This window comes from Drosophila bipectinata, chromosome XL (genome assembly GCF_030179905.1).
Source record: "Drosophila bipectinata strain 14024-0381.07 chromosome XL, DbipHiC1v2, whole genome shotgun sequence".
NCBI classification, from domain to species: domain Eukaryota; kingdom Metazoa; phylum Arthropoda; class Insecta; order Diptera; family Drosophilidae; genus Drosophila; species Drosophila bipectinata.
In genome coordinates, this window is record NC_091734.1 from 9,469,230 (window position 1) to 9,481,622 (window position 12,393).

The following is a 12,393-nucleotide window of genomic DNA, read 5'->3' on the forward strand; positions in this document are numbered from 1 at the left end:
GTTTGGATGGAAGCGAGCGATGTTAACGAACGAACGATATAAATAAAATGAAAATACAAATATATAAGAAATGTAAAGTAAAACTCTCGTTTTGTTCTTAGTATTTTTTTTTTTGCATTGTTTCTTTTTTTTTTTTTTTTATAAACATATATATGTTTATCAGATATCATAGAAGTACTGTATGCATTGGCAAAAATCATACGGCATTACGCATTATACAGTTACAGTTACAGTTACAGTTACAGAAATGGGTGTACGCTTAGTTGTAAAATATATATATATGTAATTATATAAGAGCATATAGAAAGATATAGGAGCGTAGGACTTGAGTAGAGGCATTAGTCTAGCAGAGAGAAGAACGTTCAAATCAAAGAGTACGAAAATCGAAAGTAGAAATATCACAACACTTAGAACAACGTGGGGGGGCTTGAAGCGTATTATTTTTGTATTATAATTATTATTTATATTTTTTTGCTATATTTGTTGTCTGGAGGGAAGTGGCAGGGGCAGGGACTATACGATAGTGCGTATAATAAAATATATACATAATTATTGCATATAGGTATTAGAGCCAGTGGGGCTCAGGTGAGTGTGAGTGTGGCAGCTGTGGCAGGTGTGATGGGGGCTTAGGATTAGTTTTTACCCCCAAAAACTTTTCGGGCAGTATCATAGGCGGCAGACTGGGCTTTCTTGCTCATTAAGGCTGAAGGCAGTGTTGCTTAACTTTTGTGTTCCAGTGTGTGTGTGTGTGTATGGGGGTGAATGTGAGTGTGACTTTGTGTGTGTTTGTGTGTCTGTCTTTTTGTGGCATTTATCGGGCACATGCAGCATGCTTGTCTTCGTTCCTCCTTCTTCTTGTTTTACTGTCTAGGGTTTTTGGTGGTGGTGGGTAGTCTTTAGAGGGTTAAACTCGATAAACTGTTTGGCCAGCAAATGAAGTTATCGCTATCGCTCCATGCAGCTGGGCAGCTCAGTGGGCGTGGTTCCATCAGCCATTCGGTTGAGTGAGTGTATGTGTGTCTTTGTTGTCTGTGTTAGTGTTGATAAACTTTTATTTTTTTTTTTTGGCGATGATGGCGATTATGGATGACACTGTACAGTGTCCTGGCATGAAATTGTTGAACTGATCTGAGCTGATGATATTGTTTTTCAGTATTTTCTTTTTCTTTTCTTGTAAACTAAACAACGACACAACGTTACATATTTAATTTGCGATAAGAAAATCATAATTTAAGCTAAATTAGAAGCCATTTGAAAGACTCAAACGGAATGAAATGGAAACGGAACACGCGACATAGTGTTGTATATAGTGAGCGAGTGCGAGCGAGATGGACAGTAAGAAACGAAAAAACGCCAAAAAGGAAACGAAACGAAATGAAACTAAAATGTCGAGATTAAGACCAAAGTTAAGTACAAATACAAATACAGAGACGAATACAAATAGAAGTGGTCCATAGACATAATTACGAACACAAACAAACAGCTCAGCGATTTAAAGTAAGAGACAATAATAGTTTTACAATTATTTAAATATTTTTTTTTTTGCTTTGTTTTCATTTGGGAGTTACAAACTCAAGAAGTATAGATAATCTTTAAATATATATGTAATTCGATAGATAGCTTTTAGTTTAGGTTAGCGGTGGGTGGGGGAAGTAGCGGTTTGGTTTTTGAAATAAATAATTTTTTTTTTGTTTGTTTGTTAATTGGGATTAATCACAGAGAAAGAAACACTTGGAAGGGAACATTGGTAGTAGAACAGAAACGGAACAGAACACAGAGGTGGTGGTGGTGGGTGGTGGTGGAACAGTGGAGAAGGCGGAACGGTGGGGCGGCACTCCACAGCGGGAGCGAAACGTAAACGCAAAAATGGGGAACAGGAAACGGAAACGGTAACGGTAACGGAAACGGAACAAAAAATCATAACTGCAGTTATCGTAAACGTAATCATAAGAATTAGAATTGTATAGATTTTCATACGTCATGTCACCATATCCAACGGTGGTCATGGTAACGACCGCCCACCAAAATGCATCGGGTATGGACTTGAAGAAGGAATTTTCGCTTCCAGCTTCCGCAAAATAAACCGCCGATGAGAAGAGTACGACGCCTAAAAAAGTTGATGGGAGAAATATTGCTTTGCATTGGTATTATATTCTTTGATGGTTTTTTTTTTTTTTTGTAAATTTTTCTTTTGTTTTTTAATTTTTATTTTTTTTTTGTTTTGAAAAATTAACATTAAACCAAAGAGTGTTTTTTTTTTTATATATTTAGTTTGAAAGTATGTCGAGTAAGGTCTGAATGCGTCGGAAACTCGTCAAAAATGTGTGCGTATGGTATTGTGTTTGTTATGGAAACACTTCTATAATTCTAAATGTTTTCAGTTGGGGTTATACGTTTTTCAGTTCAACTTAAAATATATCTGATATATTCGATTTTACCACGATCCGGTGGCATTCCCAAGCAGAAAATCAAGGCTTACCTATGGGCGGTACGTGGTTTTATTTTAATATATTTATATATATATTTATAAAAAACATGTAAAAGATATGGGATATGGTTCGGAGACAAAAAAATATATAGTATGTTACCCGCCCGTTGTACGTAATACTATAAGGGGGGGCTGAGACAAAAATATGGTGATATCTTTGAGGTGGGTTTTCAAGGCATTTATTTCAAAGGACTTTCTTTTTCGGGATGCGGAATGGGTTGACGTACTAAGGGATAACAAAAAATGAAAACCAGATGAAAAACATATAACATATTAATGGGGAGTAGACAGAGAACAACAGAGAAAGAGACAGATAGAGAGAGCAGTGCAAACGGATAACGGAAGAGGAATGAACGGAAATGGAAATGAGGAACAGGATCTTTCGAAGCGAGCGATCACAACAATTAAGTCACAACATACATATCTTGGTATTCACATTGTTCCATTTACAAGGAGACAGCTGTACTTTTTCGAGGCATCTGTACAGGGGCATGGCGGTACGAAACCGGATCACCCTTACCCTTTATTTTATATACATTTGGCATTATAGATGACAAAAGCAAGAGACAAAATATAATGGAAATGAAAACATGAAGGATATACAAACATAAAAAGCTTTTTGGAAGAATAGAAGAGACTTTACTGTACAACATTAACAATCAGTTACAAAAAAACACTCAGACAAAAACGAGAGAGACACAGATATAGACAGACAAACAGAAATAGATAGAGAGAGAGAGAGAGAGCAGGATTGAGGCCACGCCAGGCAGCATAAGAGTGATGAACACGGAACGTGTGGAACTGAAACGATAACGGAAACGTGGGCTGTACCTCATATCACCATATCCCACCGTCGTCATGGTCACCACAGCCCACCAGAATCCGTCCGGAATCGATTTGAAAAATGAACTGTCGCTGCCAGCCTCCGCAAAATAAACCGCCGACGAAAATAGGACCACGCCTGATTTGATTTGGAACCGAGATCAATTATTAATATTTTTTTTTTCTCTAAATTTTAATAAAATATATTATTTTCTGCTTGGGAATCTGTTTGGGGAGGTGGTTAAAAACTTATATTTCTCGTTATTCTTTTTTTACTTTTTGGGTTCGTAGCAGGGTTTTTGGAATATATCCCTGATATTAATAGTAGTATATTATTTTTATTTTTTATCATTTTTTAAAACAACTACAAGATATACATAAGACTATGATTATGAGTTAGTAAATGTTGATTTTTTTTGGAGGGATTTGTTCTTTCTCATATTTTTTTTTGTTGGAATTTGGTGCATAGAAAAGAAAACTATTTATATGTAATTTAGAAAATGTTTTTGGGAACTTTTTTGGGTTAATATTGAGAGAGAGTGTGTGTGTGTTTATTTTTGTAGTTTTTTTTTTTCAGTGTCACATAAATTGTTAGCAAAATATTACAAAGGCAATAATAAAATTGGGGTGTGTTCCCTGAGAAATCGCAGATATTCTCTGCAACTATAAGTGTGTGTGTGAGAGAAAGAAACGTATATAGAGAGAGAGAGAGAGAGATATAGAGTGTGTGTATGTGAGTGTATGTGTGTGGTTAGTAAGGCTACTTGATCGGTGGCAACTAGCTATACAGAAGAGTATTTATTTTGGTTGGATTAGAGTTAAACATGGAACTAGCTAAGGACTCTGTACAATATACAATACATACGTTATCGGTTCATAATTAGTAGTAGTAGTAGTAGTAGTAGTAGTAGTATTTATCGATAGTTATGTATACATATATATCAATATATCGATGTATATGTATGTCTAAACTACGGCAAGACAAATGATACGTTTAAAACAGAAACCAAAGAAACGAAATCGATAGAACCATCTATAAAAATATCGATATAAATCGCTTTTCGATAACTCTGAAATTTTGCAAAATAACCGTAACAAAAACATTGACTCTTAACTCAGAACATATGCAATACAGAGTATTTGTATAGAGTTGAGAGTATTTTTAGTAACGATATATTGATATAGATGTGATCATGTTCATATGTCGGTTTAAATATGGTACACTATAGATTATACATATGATATACATACTTAGGCATGGTTAGTAGTTAGTTAGTAAGACGTTAATCGGTCAACGGATACAACAACAAACTATAAGCTAGAAATTACCAACTATTAAAATTAAAAACTAGAAGCTAAAAACTATATAGAACTAAAAGCAAAATTCAAACCACGGCACAATCTGTGGACATGGACATCGAAACGACAACGTTGATGATGATTATAATAGAGTAAGTAGTATACGATTTTTTACGGATTACTGAAAACGTTTTACGAATTATTACGAACAACTTGAATGTGGTAGAACATGAACAACAATACAAAATATATATAAAATACAGATGGTTTATACTAAAATATATATTAATTTTCTGTATGTATATATTAGATTTGGATAGGATTTATTGAATATAGCATCTATATGCTATATATTTGGTTGTCGGTTGGTTCATTGTTTTTGGACAATTCTAATGCCAAGAAGTTTGCCAATTTTAAGGCATTTTCAACGCAGTTTGGGTTTTATTTTTTTTATGGGGGTTTTGCAAAAAAATAAACAGAATATAGTATTATTTAAGAGATGTGGAGAGAAGAAATGTTAAGGAATATTTGGAAGAAAGGAGCACAAATTGCGTGAGGTCCTTAAAATTGCCAACGACTTGAACACGGCAGTCTGGAGATATCTCGAGATTCGATCAAAATTAATGACGAGAACTGGGAAAACTCCAATCGATCTGCCTTTCGCACTTTGTCAGAGTATATCAGGAGCAATAGACTAAAATTCGAGTACATTTAGAGACATTATTTGGCTGCTGGTTATCGCAAAAAAAGCTATTCAAAACAAAACTCAAATTCAAATCGAAATATATGGTTTATTCGTAATACAAAACGCAAATCATGAGAACTCAACGTACCGTATCCGAATGTGAACGAGATACTTATAGAGTTTTATTTTATTTTTATAATTTTTGATTCTTGGTTTTGCGGGGAATATATTTTGTTTTGGGAGCTATAGCTCGTACCTACTTATCGCTAGGATTAGACGATACTAATTAAGTTAGAGATATACGTAAGGGATGAGAGTTATACGAAATATACGCCTAGGTAATACGACACCTAGGTAAAAAACTACACTCCTCCCTCTATTTTATTTAGCTTGTATGCATGTATGGGTGGTTGTGTTTGTGTATGAGTATTGGTGATATAGTATATATATGTTTGGACTATATAAGTTAGACTAGTATACTTTACTTTAATTTACTTTAGTTTAGCTTGATGTTTAGATCTAAACTCTAGTTGGAGCTTTTACTTTTAAAGTTTGTTTTAAAGGGGCATTGGTCACGAGGCTAGAGCTAATTAATAGATACTCTCTCTGGTGGGACCCGGTAATCGGTATACCTTAGTCTTAAGTCTTGGGGGGGTTTCTTTTTGTATTTTTGGGCAAATCATATTGAAAATGATAATTTCTTAAAAAGCAAAACTCAGTTTTCTGTTTGTTTTCTTGTTTGTGGCTTTGTTGGCTGTTGTTTTGGTCTATATAGTATTATTATTTTAATTTTTTTTTTTTGATATATCTTTAGCCGATGAGGAGTAAGGGTTGGTGTTGGTGGTGGTGGTTGTGGAAGGGGCTTGGGGTTTCGTGATGAGCAGTTAACATAAATGTGCGCTGGCTTGAGACAGACGTAAGCATAAATAGACATATATATATGTATCTGTTGTGGTTGTTTTAATACGCGATCGATATTTGATTCGATGTAGATCGATAAACGCGCTTATCGATAGCACCATGTACGTGTTAGACAGAGAGAAGAGTAGTTAATAAGAGAGACAAGAGAGTTTTCTTCTTTTTTTTTTTTTAAAGGGTAGGGGAATGAGTCTGTCTGTGATTTTTTTTTGTCGCAGTCGTTTATAAAAAAATATGTAGTAATGTATTTCTTTTTTGGTTTTTTGTTTTAAATTTTTTTTGGTTTTTTTTTTGACTGTTTGGAACTTACCTATAAATAAGAAAAATATAAGTAAACCTAATTCCCGCATTGAGGCTTTCAGAGTTCGTCCTAATATTTGTAAACCCTTCGAATGCCTAGATAACTTAAATATTCGAAATACTCGAACTAATCGTATCACTCGTAATATTGCCAAGGACATAGCCTGATTCGATGACTTGTCCTAAAAATTTTATCGAAATATATATATGTATATATATATTATATGTGGTATGAATATATATATATGTATGTTGTTGTATTTTTTTTTGTATAAACTGTGTGTATCGTTTATATATTATATATATGATGATGATAATGATGATGGGTGCTCATTTACAAAGCTCGATCGGTGTGAATATATAGGGAGTGAATATTGATTGGGTGAGTAAGCGGATGTAGGTCTGAGTATTATTAGTATTTCGAAATATACAACAATGAACATAGCAATGTGTTATCGATATATATCGATATTAATTGTGTGGGTTTTTTTTTTTTAATTTGATATGTTTGAAGAAAATGTTTTAATTTTTAAATTTCATGACTGAATTTGATGTTATTTGTTTAATTCATTTTTTTTTTTTGGGCAAGCAGGCAACCCCGTTTACATGTCAAGCAACTCATAAATGATGATGGCAACACTTATTACATAAACTTGTTCATGGGTGTATTGAATTGTTTTGGTGTATGATATATATAATATATATTGGTTTTGTTTATTTTTATATTTTTTTTAATTGGGCAAACAGAAATCTCATACCTGTGGACTGACTGGCGCTTTTGGAAGATTTAACGTATCCTCCTCTTCGGCAACGACAGTCGCTAGTGTTATAAAGTACGGAATGATGGCGATTATGTCGATAACATTCATGACATCCCTGCAGAAATTTAATTTGTTCGGACATGCGAGGAACCTGAACACACACAAAATCGATACAACGACCAGCGATTGGTTTGATTTTAAAGATTCACATAGACAGCGCGACAGAGTGAGAGTTGGAGAGACGTAGAGAAAGAGATAGATAGAGAGAGAACAGTAAGAGAAAGAGATATATAGAGTTTCAAGTTTTTAAATCATGAGAGTGTGGTACAAAAAGCAAAGCAACAGACAGAGAAATATGTATATTATATAAAAACAAAACAAAAAATCAAAAATCTATATAATATTTCTCTTTTGTTCGCTTAGCTTAAGAACTAACATTTATTGGAAATTCGATTGGCATACCTGACAGTTAGTTCAAATGTAAACCAAATAATACATAACGTTTCTATAAGGAAGAAAGGATCTGTGATGTCAGGCACCTCGTCTTCCTCGATTTTTGTGCCATTTGTTGTTGTATTGAACACCTGAAACGATAACCGATAACGGAGAGAGAGAGAGATGGAGATGGGAGAGATTGGAGAGAAAGAGAGATGGAAAGATTTTGTATCCTTTTTGGTAGCCGAATATCCTGCTTTTTTCGTACGCACCTTGTAATGCTTAAATTCGGGTAATGTTTCTAGACAAAATATAACAATTGATAGCAATATAACAAATACACTAATTATGGCTACAACTCTGGCGGCTTGCGAACTCTCTGGATACTCGAAGAGCAGCCAGACTTTCCTTTGCTTTTCATTATCCGGTAATGGTCTTTCTTCCTCTTTAATAAAGCCTTCATCCTCTCTGCAAATAAATAAAATTTCAAAACATTCTTTTTTTAATAAAACTACTTTTTAATATCATTTTTGTTTTTTTTTTTTCAAAAAGGTAAGTGTGTGTGTGTTTTGGGTGAGTATCTTTTGTAGTGTTGGGTGTTTTTTTTTGGTTTAGATTCGATTTATTATTGGTTTGCTGTCTGCTTGGCATTTAATTATTGTCGTAATTGAGGCAAAAATTGAAAGGCTCTAATCTAAAAGCTAAGCCAAACTTAAAATCAAAGCCATGGAAAGCCATAAAAAAAAGCTACGAGTTCACTAAGAACATTAAAAACAAGCATTTCTCCTTGAAAGCTAAGCGAGTGTCATTATCTTATTATTTTTATGGAACAAAAGCTAATTTGAGTTCATCCTTTATTTTTTTTTTTTGATTCTTTCCTTCGCCAGCTTCAGGACATCCTCTCTTCCAGTTTCCTCTGTTTCGGGGTGTGTGTGTGTGTTTCGTGTGGTTTTTCTCATTTCTTTATTATTTCAGTTTCAGTTTCCGTTTCCGCTCCACGGGTCCGGCCACACTGCCCCCCTTGCCGTATGAACAAAATTTTAATCTGGTGGTCAAGTGATTAAAATTCACTTTTCACTTTTCCATTTACACTTTAGTCCCTTTTGGTCTCAAGTTTAATTTTTTTTTTGAATTTTTGTAGCTTTGGTCATACTATTTTTTCAAAGACTGGAAATGCTTGAGGTTTTCAAATATATATACTTTTTCTAAAACTATAAAACTAAAACTATAATAAAATATTAAAAATAGACAAATTTTTATTAAAAATATTTCGAGCCTGGACTCTGAAACTCTGCATTTCCAGCCATATTTCTAAGTACACTTATTTCATACACAAGCCAAGTCTAGATCTATACATTTATGTCTGGTAGTGTAAGTGTCAGTCTGTTTGCCGTGGTGTTGCATGCCTCATTGTATTGATTCGTGCCACCAATAAATATTAAACCAAATCATTTAGTTTAGTTTTTTTTTTTAAGAGTTTTGGTAGTTTTTTCTTGTAGTTAGTATTAGTATCATTTTAGGGGTATTTGTTTGTAATTTTGTTTGTGGGCAACACGTGGGTCTTACCTGAATTTATTAATTGCTTGATCACCTAATTCATAAAATTTTATTTCTTCACTAAATACGTCTAAAGGGACATTGACCGGTCTCCGTAGTCGGCCACCTGTGAATGAATATTATGAATGAAATGAATAATCAAATGAATAACGAATGAATATTCAGACGAATTCGAAAGAAAGAAGAGATGGAAAAATATTAGTAAAGATATATAATCGGAGAGAATATGTTTAGGATATAGATTACGGATAACTTACCACTCTGATAATAGTATAAAATCGCATCGAAGCTCGGTCGACTACGGTCAAAAAAATATTCATTTCTAAGCGGGTCAAAGTACCGTAATCTCCGAGCCGGATCCCCAAGCAGTGTGTCCGGGAATTGATTTAGCGTTCGTAGTTGGGTCTCAAACCTTAATCCGCTTACCTAAAATAAAATATTTATTATTTGAAAAAATATATATATAAATATTTATAAATTAAGGTGTAGACATACATTTATAACGACTCTTTCGCAGAAATCATGATCGTGAGGAATGGGTTCAAAGTGTTGCGGTCCGCCACCAAAGCCATGACCAGCCCCCCCTTCTTCGTCTTGACTGCTCAATTTGGGCAAAGACCTAGAAATAGAATAAGTACGATTTAATTAATTAGTTAGATATAATTTTAGTTTAAGGTAGTGGTATTTAAAATTTCCTAAAAAATATATAAAATAAATACTTACAAATATTAATGTTAGAGGATAATAAATAGGAGAATACCTTTTGAATTTTTGATATTTTTAATATTTTTAATATTGATTTAGGATTTAAAAACATACTAGTATATATTAAAGATTTAAGATTATTACTTATATAGTGAGTAGGTACACCTAAATAACACCTCTATATACTTTTAGGTTAGAAGCCATTGTGATGAGCATAAAATTATGCACGATATATCGATAGAAACATGGAGACTAGCTTATCTCTGTTAACTCTCTGTTAGTTCTGTTAACACTGAACTTATAAACTTCAAAATTCCTAAAGAGTCTAAACATATTTTAAGTATTTAAACAGCCAAATATTTTAAATATCCTATCCTGTTAATAGATTTTAATTTGAAATCTATAAAACACCTTGAATAATATTCAATAAAATTCTAATCTATGTTATGTATTTATAAAAACACCCCCAAGAGTCAATACATCATGGAATCCATTCATTTATTTATCTCAACAGCCACAAAGTCATCAATTAATTAACAAATAAATAAAAAAAAGAGGAAAAAACTTTTCCCATGCCATGCCCGCAACTCAAATAGTTTCAGAAAACAATTAAAAAACGAAAAAGTTTCTTATTAATTGGCTGTATGATTGACACTTTGGAAACAATTATCAAGGATGACCCTAATGCAATTGCAATCAAATCATTGATAAAAAGGACATTTATTTATATAGATTGACTTTTGGCTTCTGCCGCCTCATGCTTCGACTTTTAACTGGAAATCTGCATCTATATTATTCATCGCCTTCGATCTTTAAGCTCTCCAGTGGCTTGGTCTTTAATTACTTTTCGGCTCGAATCATTTTCCAGATGCTATCCGATTGAATATTCAATTGGCATGCATATTAAATGGCCCACCGCCGCCGCAGCATCGTTTCGATTGCAATTTGCAATTCGAAATTTTATATATGTATATATTTTTCCTCCATGGGACGTGTGTGTGTGTGTGTCTCTGGCTTTGGCTTAGGCCTTGTTCAAAATTAAATTCATTGCAGACCCACCTCCTGTCTACGCCCATGTTCATGCCCATGGACACGCCCACGCTGGCAATATACTTATGTTTACACTTGTAATTGAAATTGTATTACAATCGCATATAAAAACGACCACAGCAGGCCATCCAGCCATCTCGGCCATCTACTTTTAAGCCAACCACCCATCCAACCAAAAAAAAAACAACCTACTGGCATCGTGCCCAACATTTTCCGCCCTTATCGCTGATGTTGCTGACAATGTGCAATTGTTGCTGCTGCTGCTGCCATGCCGCTTTGGTTGCAGTGTTGCAATTGTTGCTGCTGTTGCCGAGTTTTTTGGGCTAGCGAGGCGTTATTGCATGGCAGGTTGCATGCTTTTTGGCGCCGTGCCGTGGCATTTAATTAAGCGTGTAAGTGCACCAACCAGCCAACCCACTCTTGATCCTTATACATATATATATATATTTGTTTTTTTTTTGGGCCAGAATGGTCGAGTGTGTGCCTGTTCGGACAAATTGTTTGTCGGCATAAATCTTTCTGGCCCGCAACTGCATCTTTGCGGCAGGCACTTCTTTGTATTTATGGCCCGGCTTGCGGTTAAAATAATAATGCCATTATAAATTATAGTTAAGATCTTGCAATATAATTTCAAACATAAAACATACAAATAATAAGGGTGAGCTTTTGTAACTTAATGTGGGTTTTACGGGGTGTTGTTTGTAGTCTAAGGAGATCTAGGGTCAAGAAGAGGCTTCTCTTAGATATAATTATATAATATTTTTTTAAGTTTTAAATATATGTTTATAATTTGATTGGAGATATTAATAGATTTAAGTATTCATTAGGGTTATTGAGGTTTTTTTAGTACAACTTTTAAACTAATTGAGATATACATGAGTAAAGATTCATTTTAAAAGGTTCTGGATTTTATTTTCTACAATCTAGATATTTATAGAATTTTTGTAGTTAGTAGTTCAATTTCCTTTAAAAACTTCATTAATATCACTATTATTACGTATAAATATAGTAGTAGCTCATAATATAGCTTTATAATTCTTCAATAAAATATATAAAAAATCCATAAAATTTCAAGGCTTTTACGTTTATTTTATATCAGTGACCTGAAGGCTCTTAGCTGCATAGTTTGAGAAGCGCAGAGAAAGGCGCTATTTAAATAAAATTAATTCTTTAATACATTCATAAGATCCTTCGCTTAATTCTTTTACCTAAAATTTTAAATAATTCAGAGCTGTATTTCTGTCTTTAGTTTTTCTTGTTTTAAGTTTTAGTATTTTGTATTATTAGTTTAGTTCATTACTAAGTATAATTGGTATTATTTTAGATACTATAATACCTAAAAAAATACTTAATAAATTCATTTTTTTGATAAA

The 12,393-nt window shown here is 33.5% G+C and overlaps 1 protein-coding gene across 14 annotated transcripts in view; it reads right to left on the bottom strand.

The window, feature by feature from the left end:
• LOC108129539 (potassium voltage-gated channel protein Shaker) overlaps positions 1–12,393 on the bottom strand; it is a 159,310-nt gene that overhangs the window by 4,422 nt on the left and 142,495 nt on the right. For 12 of the 14 annotated variants that reach the window (XM_017247632.3, XM_017247622.3, XM_017247694.3 and 9 more), the window contains 8 exons: positions 9,761–9,884; positions 9,523–9,691; positions 9,275–9,371; positions 7,981–8,176; positions 7,736–7,857; positions 7,271–7,424; positions 6,523–6,694; positions 1,978–2,107 (listed from right to left, as the gene is read on the bottom strand). In XM_017247632.3, the coding sequence (XP_017103121.2) occupies positions 1,978–2,107; positions 6,523–6,694; positions 7,271–7,424; positions 7,736–7,857; positions 7,981–8,176; positions 9,275–9,371; positions 9,523–9,691; positions 9,761–9,884 (1,164 nt within the window). Of the gene's footprint in view, positions 1–1,977; positions 2,108–3,319; positions 3,450–6,522; positions 6,695–7,270; positions 7,425–7,735; positions 7,858–7,980; positions 8,177–9,274; positions 9,372–9,522; positions 9,692–9,760; positions 9,885–12,393 lie in introns of all 14 variants that reach the window. The other 2 variants (XM_017247641.3, XM_070282602.1) reach the window with 1 other exon arrangement.